General features: G+C 38.4%; 2 protein-coding genes across 4 annotated transcripts in view; both read left to right on the forward strand.

The window, feature by feature from the left end:
- Window positions 1-12,010, forward strand: part of COL24A1 (collagen type XXIV alpha 1 chain) — a 127,395-nt gene extending 115,385 nt beyond the window's left edge. For 2 of the 3 annotated variants that reach the window (XM_048313209.1, XM_048313210.1), the window contains 9 exons: window positions 87-140; window positions 1,691-1,726; window positions 6,637-6,672; window positions 6,768-6,794; window positions 6,961-7,026; window positions 7,773-7,941; window positions 8,654-8,763; window positions 9,854-10,069; window positions 10,553-12,010. In XM_048313209.1, coding sequence (XP_048169166.1) covers window positions 87-140; window positions 1,691-1,726; window positions 6,637-6,672; window positions 6,768-6,794; window positions 6,961-7,026; window positions 7,773-7,941; window positions 8,654-8,763; window positions 9,854-10,069; window positions 10,553-10,699 — 861 coding nt within the window. In that variant the 3' untranslated portion in view covers window positions 10,700-12,010. The remainder of the gene's footprint in view (window positions 1-86; window positions 141-1,690; window positions 1,727-6,636; window positions 6,673-6,767; window positions 6,795-6,960; window positions 7,027-7,772; window positions 7,942-8,653; window positions 8,764-9,853; window positions 10,070-10,552) is intronic. The other variant, XM_048313211.1, reaches the window with a different exon arrangement.
- A 912-nt stretch (window positions 12,011-12,922) lies between these two features.
- Window positions 12,923-17,191, forward strand: part of ZNHIT6 (zinc finger HIT-type containing 6) — a 30,342-nt gene continuing 26,073 nt past the window's right edge. Inside the window, exons 1-5 of the mRNA XM_048312454.1 lie at window positions 12,923-13,001; window positions 14,244-14,309; window positions 14,403-14,509; window positions 14,594-14,679; window positions 15,903-16,006. Coding sequence (XP_048168411.1) covers window positions 12,934-13,001; window positions 14,244-14,309; window positions 14,403-14,509; window positions 14,594-14,679; window positions 15,903-16,006 — 431 coding nt within the window. The 5' untranslated portion in view covers window positions 12,923-12,933. The remainder of the gene's footprint in view (window positions 13,002-14,243; window positions 14,310-14,402; window positions 14,510-14,593; window positions 14,680-15,902; window positions 16,007-17,191) is intronic.

The following is a 17,191-nucleotide window of genomic DNA, read 5'->3' on the forward strand; positions in this document are numbered from 1 at the left end:
TGAGCAACTTTAAACCAGGACATGTCATGAGGATTTTCTTCATTTTGGAAACGTGGTGAACTAATAAATTCTTTGCTTGTTTACAGGGATATATTGGCCCTGTTGGTCAAGAAGGCATAGCAGGCCCAACTGGCAGGCCTGTAAGTTTCCCTTCACTCTTGCACAATTTAGTTATTTCATTACCCTTTTGTTTAATCATCTTGTTTTCAAACTAGCAACCTTCTTATTTTTGTATACAAATAGCAACTAGCAGGACTTTCCTTGTTATATCATGCTGGAAAGTTAATGCATGTGACTCCAGCATCTGTAATACAAGCAAGAAAAAAATGACAAAAAACAGTGACACAAAAGTAATTGCAATGGCTTTCTGGCTAAGTACAGTATGCAGAGGGCATGTCTACAGGGGCAGTGGGCAAGTCTACATGTAAAACAGCACATAGTAATCACCATCTGGATATTCTTTCTCAGCCTTTGGTCTGAGATATATCTAGAGAGTATCCACAGTTTCAATATAGTTTATTTTTTATTTGTTGTGGGTTGAACTGTCCAGAGTGCCCCTCCAGACACTCTGGGAGTGCCCATGAGCCCTTGCAAGGCTGTTCCAGGTGCTGACGAGGTCCCTGTTACAGCTCAAACATCATCTTGGTCTTTCTGACAACTTTCAATGCACACCAGGTTCTCTGCACTGGGAGAGCTCTGTCCTCATCCCTGTTTCCCTCTCTTGTGACACTCATGGTGCCAGAGCCAGATTTGTTTTGCAAGAGAACCCCATGGCTCATGTCTCCAGACCACCCAACCATGTAAGGCAGTTTTAGGAGCCCTTTGTACCATGAAGGTTCCTCTGCCTGATCAACTAGACTTGGAGTGAATGAGAATGTCTACAAATCAAAATAATCATAACAATAACAAACATAAAATATAAGTAATAAATGCAAATATTTACAAGTGAAATAGAAAGAATTCTATAATTCTTTCCACTTGTCGGAAAAATCAGTACTTTGTCTTGCTCCATTCTTTTCAATTGCACTGAGGAAGAAAACTTTACAATTGTGTGTACTTGTATGAAGGCTTTTAATAGACTTCATATTGAATGCAAGAGTTTGCCATCATCAAGAAAGCATTTTAGTTGAAGATTACTTCTACGTGTTATGAAATGCAGCCATCAAGATGCACAACTTTTCCAGAGAAGAATTGTAAGATTGTTGCCGTGCTTGGGAACACAATTTAAGTGTAAAACTAGTCAAAAATAGGGATAGAAAAATAGTGTCTAATCTGATTATGAGACTAGAACTAATAACGTCATAAAAACATATATGTGGTGAATGGATTTCTTCATTGATGAAGAGTACTGAGTTTTGTTCTCTAAAGATGGTGTAGCACTGATGTGTTGAATGTGGATGAAATTGTGGAGAACACAGGTGATTGACAGGGACAACACAGTTAGAATTACTGAAAGAAAACATGTTTGCAAGCTGAAGAATACAGCTTTCCACAAGGAATCACAAGATGTTTTCAAGTAATTTCATTTTCTACTAGTACAGGAAAATTAAGCCCCCAGAGCTGTAAATACTTCCACAGATGAGATTGGACTTCTCATGCGAGCAGTATAATTCTCATGGATATCAATCTGCTTATCTCAGTCCTAGGCAACTAGAAAGTATATCAGAATAACAGCTGCTCTTTCTTACAGGGACCGAGAGGTGAGAAGGGCATGAGGGGTGAAATGGTAAGATGAAACAACTTTTGTGCTTTCCTTTGGCTGTGTAAAATCTATTCCTGTGTTACACTGAATGTACTCATGCGTGCTCTGAATGCCAGGCAGTTGTGTTGTGCTTGTGGAGCACACTGGCCAAGAAAGCTGGTAGCCTATATTAGAAATCTGAGCTTTTCTTGTTCAAGTTGACTTATGTAGATATGCCCAGTGGGTGTGAGATGCTGGGCTGTATGGCCCCTGGTCATATAGCAGTCACATACTCCAAATCTGTCCATGTTCAGATCTAAAAGGAAAATCTTGTGTCACATTTGTTGTCAAAGATGTAGTGCCTCACAGCATGCCCATGTTCATAGATCTGTATCTCCTTGTCTAGAGAGGGACAAGCTCAGGAGAAGCCTAGACCTGCGGGTGGGTGCCCCTGAAATGTATTCCAACCACAGGAACCATGGGCAGCACTGATAAGTTATGAATTTGCTGTCTTTCATTTTTCAGCAAGAGTCATTGTACATTCATGAATGCTGGATTTAATTTTAAATTTGTATTAGAGCCAGTAAAGTCTCAAATTCATTATGGCTATGTGAAAAGTCATTAAGTTATCATATTTACAGCAAACATGAGCATAAAGTTGATAACAATGATATTACCTTCCATGACAGACGTATTAGCTCCTTTTCCAGTAATTAGAAGATGTGATCTTGTTCCTGTTTCTCTCTACCCTGCCATCACACTTAAAATTAATCAGTTTCACTTATTGTATTTTGCTTTTAGCCGCCACCTCCAAAAAATTAAATCAAACTGCCTTTTAAAAGTTTTGAAAAATCTGAAATACTCAAAACATCTTAAAGAATTAAAGCTTGGAATGAAGCTTCTTGTCTGTGTCTTGGAGAACTCTCCTCTTTGATTCCAATGCTCTTGAGGCAATTGCTGTCTCAGAATAAGAGGAAAACTGGTTCCTCAATTTGTGCTGCTGTTATCCATCTTAGCTGTCTTTTTCTACTGTTTGTTCATAAGAATTGTTATGACAGCATAGAGCTAAAAATGCTGACACTTAAAAAAAATCCAAAAATAATCCTTAAAAACCATCCAAAATAGTGAAAAAGAAACATCTGTTTCCATTATTGGTGCTGATGTTTAAGAAGTTATTTCCTAAAAAAGTTGTTGAATTCATTGAGATGAGCTAATCTAGTAAGGCTGCCTTCAGAAGAATGTTTAATTTTAAATCATATACAGAGGCATTACTTTCCCCCAAGAAAGGGATTTCTTTCTAACTACTTTCACACACAAAGGAGACCAAATTTTTTTCATCCAACTGTGTATTGTGAGCTTTAATTTATACCTTTAAGATTTATATTGGCATTCTTCCTAGAATCACATAGATTTTAACCTTTTCGTAGTATATTTAGTTATATTTTTTAGTCCATCAGGGTTACAGAGTTCATTACTAGAAAGAAATGTCCTTCTATCCCCAGAAAAACATGGCATGTAAAATCATGTCTTCTTATTGAGGTCAATGGTGAAGCACACATTCTTTCTTTGTTAAAATACTGTCTTCAAGAATTTTAAAAGTCTTGGAAAATATTAGTGTCCTTGGGATTGCTTATGCTTTCAAAGTTGAGCCTGTGTACTATTGTATGTAAAATCAGGGCCTCTCAGCATTAGAAAAAGATTGGGATTTCGGCCTTTGAACTTCTGTTCAGTCAAATGAAGTGATTAAAGAATTAAAGAACACACTGAAACTAACTGGTTTAGTCTCTGCTTTTGTTTTTATGAACTGGAATTACACTTTTCTCACTTAAATTCTAATGCGCTCAAAGGTTAAATTAAGTAGATTTGTAAAAGTAATCCAGAACATTCCAGTAAAACATTTAGCAATTAACTTAGTCCATGAAAAGTGTAACTTAGCCTTATTTTTCTGCTCTGCAGCAGAAAGAACGAACATTGGTAAAAGCCCTACTCTGTGCAGTATCATTATGTTTTTAAGATTTGTAAAGATAATTGCTATAGCTCTCTAAAGTTTTGGTGCAATTAAGAAATGTGATATTCTGCAAAGTAGTTCACTATAGTTAACAAATAGCATTCAGTATTTACATTTTTTTCCCCCCATGGGTTTTACTGGCAAGGAGATAGTGGATTGAGACAAATGACATTCCTCTTTTGCAAAATACCTTAAACTCATTGGAACAGTGCAGGTTTTTATTTTTAAAACATTCAGTTCTATCTCAAAAACCACTATAAATTTGAACTGCTCTTGTCCCAAGACTTTTTGAGTCTTAAAATGGTGACACATGCCAAGAACATAGAACATTAACTGAAGCATTCGGTCATCTGAAAAATACACTGGAATGTCTAAATCTCAGCATTCAGAACAAGGACATCTATTCATCCAAGAGCAGTGGTTACCTAGGGACAAACTGTTGAAGACTTTGTACCTTTCCTTGACTTGGTATTTGCATAATCAAGCCCTGAACCAAGATAAACAAATACATCCTTACAATGTAAAATTTGTTTCTCAAGATTTTTTTCACACTTTCTCTTTCATTTTATACTAAACCTACTTGGCCAAGCATGATCAGACAGGCCAGTAAGATATTCACATGTGACTGAAGGTATCCTGGAGCAGTCTAACAGCACCTGAGCACGTGATCTGATAAATTAAATGTGGAGTCAGCCTTCCCAGCTGGCGTATAACAGTATGGCTCTCTGAAACCCAATTGATTTGCAACAGCTGAAGAACTACGCCAAAATCTTTGTAAGCTCAAATCAGTTTTGTAATAATGAATAACAACAATATTTTATGCATACTTAATAGTAATAGGATTTAAAAGAAAATTTCCAGCTGGGCAATAATCAGACTCAGAAGAGTAAAAGAAAGCTAGATGCTTGACACATCCCACAGGGATTTCCATACTATTAGTACTACATATGCTAAAATTACTTGTTCTTTTATTTCCATTTTCCAACATTAATGATTTACATCTTTTATAAAGATGTTAATCATTAAATTTTTACCTGAAAGATGGCTTCCAGTCCTTTCTATAGGTGTAAGTGGATGAAACATAAATAAGGTCAGGATGTATCAGTTGAAAAGCTGACAATATTTACAACCCATAGGCCTTATCTTATTAAGGTCTTCTTGGTTAAGTATCAGAAAATCATCTATCTAAACACCCAGAAGTTGCTTCAGTTTTGAATTTCCTCTATTCTCCAAAGAACACATACAAGCCATTTACAGTCCATCAACAGAGCCTTGTATAGAGCTGGTGCTTGGAACTAAATGATGGCCCCCACTTTTCACACCCTTCATAATCCAGCACCTGAGCCCCTCTGGCATGGCCAGGGCAGGTGACATACAAACAAACTTCATGTGTGCAGCTGTCATTGTGACTCCTGGCAGATGCATTCCCTGGTACTACCACATGCTCTGCCTTAGGAGTAGGTCTGAGACTGTCTAGAGAGAGTAAGAAATGCAGATTATATTCTCCTAAGAAGTGAAAATTTGCAGCCTCATGACTTAGGTACATTGCTTCTATCTTGTTTGAGATCCTTTTCTTAAAAAATATAAATGAGTTCATGTTAGATTGAATCTGGCCTTTCTTTAACAATTTCTAGCTGCCCTTGCTTTTGGCAGCTTGAGCACAGCCTGAGTTCAGCAGTTGTAGCATGAAGTGACACACAGATCTTGCTTGCTGTGAAATCTCACAACAGAAACATTTCTTATTACTAAATCAAGTGATTTACAACTTAATTCCTATTTGACTAGATCAGTTTCACAATATTTGTCAGCATGACCACGTCACATCAGATCATTTCTCTTTTGGCAGAGATTTAGTACTAGCGTGACCACACTGATGTATGAGGGCTTTTGCTGGAACGGCTTATTGTGCTCAAGTAATTGGTACAAGCAGCACTGACAAAGGAATGTTCTGCTTAAATTGACTTAGCTGTGTTGAAAGGTTTTTACTAATTTAAGGTGCAGATCTAGCCCATGCCTTTCATTCCTTCTCTTTTTCTCTTCTTAAGGCGCTGCCACCTATTCTTTTCCTTGCCATCATTTGTGCCACTGTTTATGTTACAACAGCTCCTAGAAACTTTGAGTATATAGAGCTTGAAGATAAGAATCTAACAGAGATACAAATGTCATTGCATGTTATTAAATATTCACAACCATTCCATCTTAATGGGAATAGTTGATTAAAGAAAGAAAAACCCAGATGGGTTTATTGTATTGGAAAGGTCCATGTTCAATCCTAAGGCAGCCTAAAACTCAGATTTAAGGCTACGTGCATTGTAGGCACTGTAAGCTAAGGAAAAGCAGCTGTTCCTTCTCTTCCTCTCCACTGCAATCATCCTACACACTAAAATGATGCCACTTAACAATGAGAAAATAAGGGCATAACTTCTTGAATAAAAAGGAAGCCTGCCACATCACTGTAAAACAATGAACATAACATGCTTTGGCTGAAAATTGACACTGCTAATGAATTAAACTGATAAATGCCTGGCACATGCTCATGGATTAAAGTGGAGCAGTTAGTTTTTTGCAACTACTGATAACATTATTTACAATGTTTTTGTGATTACTTACCCCTTCTAGTACTTATATTGTCAACACACATATAACACTGGCATAATGTATAGCGCATTATATATTAATACTTTCTATGACTTTTAATGTTCCCTTAATACCAGAAGTAATTGGAGAAACAAGTAACCAGACAACACAGCAATTCCAACATGAATATTCATATGTTAACAGAGCAGGGTGCATTAACAATAGTAACTAATAATCTACTGCTTTACCACAGCTGGTATCACACCTTCTTCCTTATACACATTGGGCATTTTGTGATTTAATAAATACATAAATGTAAAACCAGAGATTTTAATGTGTAACTGTTGCATTGTATTTCCATTTCTTCTAGGGGCTTCAGGGACGGCAGGGCCAGCCTGGGCCACCTGTAAGTGCATAAAAAACTGTGCCTGTGTTTTTCCATTTTGACTGCACTATATAAAGATGTAAAGTACCTAATATCTGTTTTTTCCCATTTTCCAGGGACCACCTGGACCACCAGGACCAAGGGTAAATTCTGTAACAACCTTTACCTACAACACAGTTCTTTATCGAAAGTGAAAATAACAGGATCCTCTTCAAATGTACTACTTGTGCCAGTGCTCAAAGAATTTACCACCTGCATTTTTGTATATTCTTATTCATGTTTTTATATTCTGAAATACCTCTTTTTTAGAAGCAAATGGATCTCAATGCTGCTGTTCAAGCTTTGTTTGAGTCAAATGCTGCCTTGCAGATGGAGGTATATATTTAAATGTATTTGTAATATCATACAGGGTATGCAATTATAACTTTATTTTTTGAGGACATAACAGGGTTTCCTTTCAAAGACTTAGTTTAAAACGAATAATAGATAACAATTGATTGTAGAATGCAATGAAACATGCTAGGATTTACAGGACATAGCGGAAATGAAATTAAGAGAAACAGCAAGACTTCTACCTTTCATCATGATTAGTAGTAATGAACATCTACTGCCTATCACACATAGTGGACTGTATCTGTTCAGACAGATAATTATAGTGGCATTTAGGGTTTGATCAAAAAAAATATCAACATATATGTGTCTGGCCACACTGGTTGCAAGAAAATCCCTTACATGGGTGAAGTCAAATAAATTTGCACATAATTTCTAGGTTAAGCCTCAGAGTAGATTTCAGTATTCAAAATCTGAAACCTCTAAGTTTACTTTAAAAATGCGCCTTTTTTTTCTTTTTTTCCCCTGTATCCATATTTTTATGTTAATGTGTCATAATGACAAATGTGCATACCTAAACCTGCCTTAACGTCACTGCTCTGACAATTTTAATAAAATGTACTAATTTGTTTACTGGGATATGTTATCCTTAAGTTGTTTTACATGGCTGATTGCATTCATATAAACACTTTGATTGTGTCTGGCTATTCAATGGCCATTTGACTCTTACTGCATTTACTGTTGTTGTGACACTTCTTTGTGGTAACACATTTGCTAATGGCCCTTGGCAGAAATACCAGAATACTGAAGTAACTTTACTAGATCACAGTACAGAGATATTCAAAACGCTCCACTACCTTAGCAATTTACTGCACAGCATCAAGAACCCTCTTGGCACACGGGATAACCCAGCACGTATCTGCAGGGATTTGCTTAATTGTGAACGTAAAGTGTCAGATGGTAAGTGTCCACTTTCACTAAAGCTTGAACACAAGTACCTTTGAAAGGTGTTGCTTCCAAATGCTGCTTTCTACATTAAAATTCTGATGTGCTATATTTAATGTTTTTATTCTTTTTTATTGTATTCTCTTGCAGTACGCCTGTCACAACTATCTATATTTCATCTTTAAGATAAAATTTCTGAATTTTAAATGTGAAAGTATGTAGATAACTAATATTATATAAATATTAGACAGATTCTATCTGTCAGTAAACAGATGTATCCAGAAAATTTGAAACTGACTGCAATTTTGTGATTCGAAGTTTTCCAAGAATTTATAGCTAATCTTGCAATGAATTTTGTGTGGACCAGATTCTAGATTCCTAATGAGAAAATTATATACAATACATTACCACTGTCAGATACACTGGCAGTCATTGTATCTCAGAAGTTCCCAAATCAATATTTCAAATAAAATCCCCATCCTATTTAAACATGTAATGCCATTCTAACTGTAATCAGAAGTGGTTTATTACAGTCATTTTTCTCAGTATCTGTTATTAGTATAATTTTAATAGTGAAAATATTTTCATGTTCCTTTTCTTTCATTTCCTTGTGAAGGTATGGTGATAACATATGTAATGTTTGCCAAGAAGTATGAATATTTTAGAAAATTATTTAGTAGTAATTATATTTAGGTTTTATTTTTTGTCTGAAATTATATACTAACAGGAAAATACTGGATTGACCCAAATATTGGATGTCCTTCTGATGCCATTGAAGTTTTCTGCAACTTCACTGCAGGTGGTCAGACATGTTTAACACCATTGTCTGTGACAAAGGTATGCATTGCTTCTAGAGACACTGTGTCTGTGCTTGAACTCTAAACAAATGCATGCTTACTTACTTAACTCATGGAAAGGTGTTAGATTTCGGGGGGTTGTTGTGCATCTTTGTGGAAGGACATGTTATATATTCTGGTACAGAAGTTACAGTTTTTCTGGAGACTATATATGTTAGTAATTCTCACTATGCCAATAAAATTATTTTGTTTTGCTTTATACTTTCTTATACAAGGCATAAAAATAAGCCTGAAATACTTCTAAGCCACATTAGTATCTCATCACTCAGGGCACCTAAGCATAGAGATGCTGAGGTTGTTACAATAGAAAGGATGAAATTATTACTGCTTTCCAACACTTAGGTACTTTTAAATGCTGTTAAGGAGGGACTCGTTTCCTTTACATCATTAGTTCATGTTCCTCCTTACATGTAGTTCTTGAACTCTTGGGAGCAGAAATTTTCTGTTTGTGAAGTTCTGTATATATATTGTAGTCACTGAAGAGCTTCAAAAATACTGTGAAGTTCACATATGCATTCCTACATGTGGAAGAACCCTGAATATGAAACGGTCTTGGAGAAATTCTTCTTGAGTAATGAGTTACTATATTTTCTGTCTAAAATCAAAATATACGTATGAACTTTTGCATCTGTAATGGGCTATCAGTATTGCTGGAACCTGTGGTCTAAGAAGACTAAACAGCAGTGTGATGTGGCTTCAGTTAAAACACTGCTGCTGCTGCTATCTTTGTTTGAATCACAAAAGCATTTGTTTCAGTTTCCTTATTTAAAAATAGTGTTTTCTGGCCAGCTGTGCTTCAGCAATGTTGTAAGCACTAGCAAATGTTTATATTTAAGCTTTGAAAATGTCCTATGAAAGCTTCTGTTTACAATAATCACTGTAAGAGAACATAACATCTCTGCTGAGGAATGCAAATCATGCTCTTTGGCATTGACCCCAATGTATATAAACATGTATACATGCTCCAATGCCTGAACACCACACTTACATGTTCATGGCACTTTGTGTCGCTGTGGCCATTCAGCATAGTCCAGCTGTAAGTCTGACAATGCTTTTCTCTCGGAATTTAGCTGGAGTTTGGTGTTGGAAAAGTGCAGATGAACTTCCTTCATTTACTGAGCTCAGAAGCAACCCACAGCATCACAGTCCATTGTCTGAACACACCGATGTGGGGAGTAAATAAAGCAGGTGGCCGGAAGACATCGGTTACCTTCAAAGGATGGAACGGTCAAATATTTAAAGCAAATACGCTACTTGAACCTAAAGTGCTTCTGGATGAATGCATGGTAAATACTTTTAGCAGCAGCATTAATTATGGTGGAGGTACTGTTTAGATGTTACTAACCTTCTGCAAATAAATAACAATTATTTAGATTCCCATACCTTATAGCTTGCTTCTTTGCATAGCTCTGCGTATGCCAGCCTTTAGATACTGAATTCAGCATCTCTTCAAGGGTAAAAGCAATTGCAGTGATACAGGGTATCTGTACTTGCTGTTTGCATTATGTCTCATGCATTTTGAGACTGTATGAAGACATCAGCACAGAAATAGGGAGGTCCTCCAGGAAAATTCAGAAACAGTTACGCTCAGAATGAAAATTCAGGCTTTAGAAATGGCACTTGTTAAATTACACAGTTTCTTTAGGAACTGATGAGAGAAGAAATGTTTCTGTGCACTGCTTCTCTTTCGCTCTGTAAGCACAATTTTCATTTGTGTTTTGAAGCTCATCTTTTATGTGACTCTAATATGCTTCTCCTGTGTGTTTCAGATTGAAGATGGCAGCTGGCGTAAGACACAGTTCTTTTTTCACACTCAGGACACAAATCAGCTTCCAGTTGTTCAAGTTAATGCACTTCCTCATCTCAAACCAGGACAGCAGCACTTCATAGAAAGTGGCTCAGTATGCTTCCTCTAGGATTTCTGTCCTAGGTTTCTTTTTGCATCAGCATGGAGTTTCTGCACAGATTGAATACAAAAGTAATGATCCGTTACAGGCAAAATTACTAGGAAACTGAAGAATCGTTTCAAGTGTTGTTGGTTAAAGAACCTCAGGAAGAAAAAGACTTCCTCCTAAGGAGAAATGGCATTAAAAATAAAAGAAAGAAAGAAAAGACTAAGGCAATTTTCTTAAAGTATTTAAAAATAAATTTCTCGGTGCTTCCTTGCATAATTTTCTGGAATGGATTATCTGAACATGGAGTTTTTCAGGACATCAAGTGTTCTTAGCGATTTTTTAACAGCACTGCACAAAAACCATCCTGAGGAGAGCTGGAGACATATGATACTAAGGAGCAATACCTGCTAATGCTCCTAAATGTGCAATAGCTTTTATATGAAAAGTGAACCATCCCACAGTACAGTACAATACGTCTTCTTTTCTTAAACGTTGTTTTATTCTAGTCCTTTGTGGACACACACATCTGAACAGATGGCACACTACCTCTTTTGTGTTCCCTGTCTGTGTTGCCTTGGTGCTCTTCATAACACAGGGTGCTTGTGGCCTTAACAGATTATTTGAGTCCCTTTTTATCTTTCAGACTGTATGTGCTGGCTACATCAGGATATGTTTCTGTTGTAAAGGTACTTGTTTTAAACCGTTGGTCACATACTTCACATAATGAAAACATTATTTATGTGGATTTTGTGTTTAAAATATTTTTGTGTACTATTTTGGAAATGGTGTATAAGACAGCATATTGTATAGGGCGCATATAGTCAGAACGGTTTGCATTACAGCCATTGTAAAAATTGTTGTAGAAGAGCTGCATAAAGTAGTTTTAACTTTTAAAGTCTGTATTTCAGTTAACACTGTTAATGCCAAAGCCATCTTAAGATGATATATTCTGTATATATTTTGTAACTTCTGAAAAAACCTACTACAGCGTGTCTTCTGAATGGCTGCTGTTAAATGATAATCAGCATTTCATCCTCTTAGAAATTCCTTTTTTTTGGCAAAATTTATTAGATCATTTTGAGTTTTTAAAACTAAGATTAAAATGTTCAATTAACTTTTTTTTTAGTAAAAAAGAACAGTTTTACCATTAGGAAAAGCACTCTTTACATTGATATGCCTCTATCTATTATCAATTCAAAGTGTGCTCAGGAGTACACAGCAAGGTGATACCAGACTGTATTTGGGGGAGCCCGGGAGTGTTCAAACAACCTGTCTGTCTTGATCTGCAGGAAACCACACCACCAAAGTACAATAAAGTAAGCTTCCAAGCTATCTGTTTGTCTTTTACTATTCTGTTTCATACTGTATAGGTCATTCTTAGAAATGATGAAAATCCTCTGGAAGGGCACTTTTGTTAGGTGGCAGTGCTTCTCTTCCCTAGGGAAGGTGTGCTCTGTGTCGTGGAATACTGCCAGAGGGACAATGTTTGCTTTTGCAAAGTAAGGTACATGCACATCCCACCTTACATTTTGTATCAAAGCATCATTTTTGACCACTTCGAGAAAAATCTGATAAAACAAAAGATCAAACCAGACTACAAAAAGATGAGAAAATGTCTCACTTTTTTGCATTTTCAATATCAATGCACTGACATTATGATTTGACATTTGCCCTTAGTTTGGCTTTGGAGGTGATGTTTTGACAAGTGTTTGGGGGTATTTTGTAAGATTATAATTTTTTTAGAAAATGTCTGCTTCATGTATATTTTTATTAATCTCGCCCTATTTTTGGGAGTTGTTCATCTCAGAAATTATCTATTTTAAAAACGAGGAACTTAAATTCTTATAAGGCTGCTCGGATGTGCATTTCCTTAGTTGAGGCAAAGCCGCACATCCCATGCAGACAGCGGGGACGATGGAGCGGGGCAGCGGGGCACCGCCAGGTAAGAGCGATGTCCCGTGTCACCTGGATGGGGAGTGTCGCGCCGTGGGGCGGAAGCACCCGTTTGGCAGCGTGCTGGTGTGCGGCGCGGGACGCGTTTTGGGAAGCCTCCTCTGCGCTTTGGGAAGCCTCCTCGGAGCCTTGGGAACCCTCCCTGGCCGGGCCACCAGCCCCGGACTCCCGCAGGTCCCGGAGCGCCGGGTCCGGGATCGCCTCGTGCGGCTGCGCTGTGGCTCGCGGCCGCCAGGCGGCGCCGCCGCGCAGCAGAGGCCGCGCGTGCCCCGCGCCGCCCCGTGAGGCCCCGCGGCGCGGCCATGGCGGAGCGGGACGGGCCCGGCGGCGCCGGGCGGGCGGCGGGCGGCGGGAAGATGGCCCTGCACAGGTACGGCGCGGCAGCGGCCGCACGGGCTTCGGGAGCGCCGTCCCGGAGGGACAGCCCGGGCAGCGCGGGCCCGCCCCGGGGGCCCGGCGAGCGGCCCTGTGCCCTGCAGCCCCCGCGCTGCTCCCCCGCGGTTTGGCCCGACCGAGCGAGGGGCCGCTGGGCAGAGCCTCGCTGGAGCGGTGGCGGGCAGCGGGCACTGCGGAGATCCTGCAGAGCACGGAGAGGGAATCCCTGTTCAGAGTAACTCCCCGCTTCTGGTCTGCAGTGTTTGAAACACTTTTTTCTGGTTTTTGGAGTGGCTTCGTGCTGCTAATACACAGAGCTCGTCAGGAGATGGTATTGCTGAACTTGTTCTTCAGGCCCTCGCTACCAGCAAGCAGCGAGCACGTGGTGGGGAGAGGAAGAGAAATGGGTTAGGGCTGACATTTATCCCCTAATGGTTGAAAGTGGTGGCTTTGTACTATTCTTGAAAACTTGACTGATATGGGAGAAATGCTATTTCTCGTTTTTATTTATCAGATTTAAAATAAGAAGGATGATTATTTCAGTTGACATATCAAGGACTTATTCCTAAGAATGGCAGAAACATCTTTTTTAATAGCCTCGTTAAAAACACATGGTCATATTTGTAGAGGAACTCAATTTTTCATTGATATTTGTTTGTTATACTGGTAAGGCTTACACATTTGTGCCTGAAAGGTTCCCTTACTTTGGAGTTTGCACAGCTGACAGCCAGAAGCTGTTTGGCTGACCATGTTGTCATGGTCTTTTTGTTTCAGTGAAAAAATGGGATGCATTGTTCAGGCTTTAGTGTGAATCCTTGAAATTTACTTTCCATCTGCCTAAAACTGGGAATATTATAAGCCAGCATGGTACAGTGCACATTACAGGTGAGGCAAAAGGAGAAAAGCACTGATACAACCAGGCCACAAAGCATAAACTGATAAAGGCTTGCTATGCTTCCAATTCTGGAATTAGCACGTGGTTTGTTTTTTTTCTTTCAGGCATCTACTGTATTTTAATATGTATATGTTTGGAGATACTCCACATAGCTTATGTTTTGTCTGCCACCTTTCCTAATCCAGGGCATTTGTATTTTCTCTTTTTCCTTTCAAGGTGCACATAGCTTTTCCTAAAAATGCTGATGGATGGCCTAGTGCCTGGTTGTTGAGCAGACATTTTTATAGGCCAGTCAGGTGCAAAAATGCTGCATTATTGAGAAGTGGTTTTTGCTTCTTTCAGGTGTGAAACCTGCAGCAAAGAAGAAGCTAAGTACAGATGTCCACGATGCATGAAATATTCGTGCAGGTATCTATTATCTGAACTAAATAGTTTTGATTATTTTTCCCATTCTCATGCTGAACATGTTAATGTTTTGGGGTTTTTTTTTTGTCATTTCAGCCTATTGTGTGTAAAGAAACATAAGCTTGCACTGAGCTGTAACGGAGTCAGGGATAAAACAGCATTTATCTCAGTAAATGAATTTACTGACTTGAACCTTTTGAGTGGTAAGAACATACCTTGTGTATTCTAAAACTCCCTGGTTTTACTAGGTTGGCGCTACATTTTTCTTTGTTTTTTTTAACCTTCAGATTATCGTTTCCTGGAAGATGTAGGAAGGACAGCTGATGCTGCTGCTCGACATTGTATGGTGCATAGTCCAGCAACAAAAAGACTTGTAAGTTTTTGATTATCCTCTTGCTGTGTTGGAGTTAGGGTAGGCTACCTTTGAATTCCCACTGAGGCAGTCCCAATCCAGACTCTAGAGCTGGTGCCTCTCTTATGAAGGTATGAATGACCCTGAATTTTAGAGACAGAAATCAAAAGAAGTCATTAGGTTTATGCAGTAATAGATGGCTACATCCAGTTGCTTGGAAGAATAGATTGCTAACTATATGCATTCTTAAAATTTATGCATGACCACTGTTGCTGTTGAATGATAGATGTGAGTTAAGAAATTCTGAATGTTTCCTGACACCTCCACAACTTTTGAATTTTTAAGTACACACTTCTCAGATAAACAGTGGATTTATTAATTGCCTAAAAATTTTTACATGCTTCTCTACATACCAAATGAAGGCAGCTAGAGCTCCTCAAAGAATAAATCTAAGCAACAGTGATATAAAAGCCAGCCTTCTAAGGGAGAGGGGGTTTTTGCTGAGGCTCTTTCAGCAACTAAACACTCCCCAAACTAAAAACAGTGAGCAAACAAATGAAACAAAAAAGCCCAACCAAGCCTACTCCAAAGTACTTAGACTCATTGATAAGTCACAAAAAGGCATCAGGGCCATTTTATTTTCTAGTCTTGTGAAGATATCTTTAAATACAGCACTGAACTCAGAATTTACATTGATAACAGAATAAATTCAGAAGATTCCAGCTTCCTCTCTGGCTGGAGTCATTACTCTGTGTGTGTGTGTATTTAGCACCATGATGTCCTGAAAATTTGTGCTGAAGATGGTGAGCCTGCATGGGTAGCAGGTTTAGGGGTGTGATACTGGGCATGTTAATGGGATGATGCCCTTAGTGCTACCTTCAAATCAGAATTTGTTGGTGGCTGGGATGGTGCTTGTGCATCCCTTCTGCCAGCAGGGTTGTAACCCAAAAAGCATCGTTGTGGTGGTATTGCACCCACAGTGGTCACACTGTGATCTTCATGGTATGTTAAAGAACTTTTACTATGAGGAGATAATTGGCATGTTCTTTTTTAATAATAAAATCTTACGAAAATGTTTCAGAGAGTTTCTAGGCTTACTTCATTTTTTTTTTCATTCAGGTTGGTTTTTTAAAAATTCAGAGTATTTAATTAAATATGGCCTTTTCTACAGCTTTTTATTGTTCAATTTTCATGGGTTTAATATTTTCATATTTTTTTAAAAAATGGTCTTATTTTTTTGCCAGTTGTACTGCTTGAGGAACAAAGCTCGAGGGTGTAATATTGAGCTAAAGACACTGCCTGTTGGATTTACAAAAAGAAGAGAAAATTCCACCACCTTCAATTTCATGTGAGTCTTCAGTTGGTTACAGTCAGCAATATTTTATTTTTACTGAGCATATAATGATGAGAATTTGAGTTCATACCAATATGCTTGCTTTAAAATCTGTTAGATGCACCTTTTTTTTTTTTTTTCAAAAACTATTTAATATTTTATGCTTCAGGTTTTCTGTTTTTTTAAGGTTGGTTGAGCTCAGTTTAAAGGCTTACATAATTCATGCTGTATTTTGAAAAATGCTAACACTGAGTAACGATAGGAAGAATCAGTGCTGTTGTGCTTTTTTCCTTTTAATTAACACTTAGTTTTTCTGCTGGAAGAAGAAAATGCTTCTTTAGAGGTCTATTCTAAGGGATTGATGTAGAAAGCTCGCACAAGTCCCTGTCTTTGAAAAGGCTGACTTCAGATCTGAGGAGGTGCTTCAGTACCTGTGTTGTATTCTGTGACGGGAGTTGCTGTGCTGGAGAGCGTGAGTGTTTGATACAGCACAGCTTAGAGAGACAAGTACAGACAGATGCGAATTCAGGAAGAAGGCTAAGGAAAATTTAAATATTTTTTCCTTTATCCACTCTGTGGTTTTTCTCTTATATTCGGAATTTGTGTTTCAAAGTATTTTCACAGTAAAAATAAAAGAAATGACAAAGTATTTCGTTGTGACAGAAATCAGGCCTACAGTTCAACTCAGTGATATACTGAGATGAAATATAAATGCCTTCTGAGCTTCTCACACCAGGGAGATCCCTGATGACTCACATCCCCCTGATGGCTCCTTTACTTGTTTTGTTCATGGTCTCAGTTTTGGTGGCAAGCTGTGTTTTCAGGATGCATTTTCCCTGTGTTCTCGGAGCTGTGCACTCTGCAGTGTCAGTCTCTGGCTGGCCACCAGAGGTCTGTCTCTGACAGAGTAATAACCCACCTGGAAACTGCTCCATACACACACCTGGATCGTTTAGGCAGTTCTGGAGAAAAGCATAGGGGGCTTTGGTTTTGTGCATAAAGTAGTTTTTAGCAGAACGTTAGCATCAAATAGATGTAGAAGTTTAACCTTTTAAAGTTACATATTTATCAGTTCTGTTAAAGAAAACCCAGGGTGAACCAATGGAAAGGAAGGAAATCTGAGGTATTTTCTCGTCTCTCTGCCCCAGATTTATAGGTCTCCCCTCAGAACAGACCAGGTCTGCCCCAGACCTTGCAGAG

The sequence above is a fragment of the Corvus hawaiiensis genome, chromosome 9 (genome assembly GCF_020740725.1).
Source record: "Corvus hawaiiensis isolate bCorHaw1 chromosome 9, bCorHaw1.pri.cur, whole genome shotgun sequence".
Classification (NCBI taxonomy): Eukaryota; Metazoa; Chordata; class Aves; order Passeriformes; family Corvidae; genus Corvus; species Corvus hawaiiensis.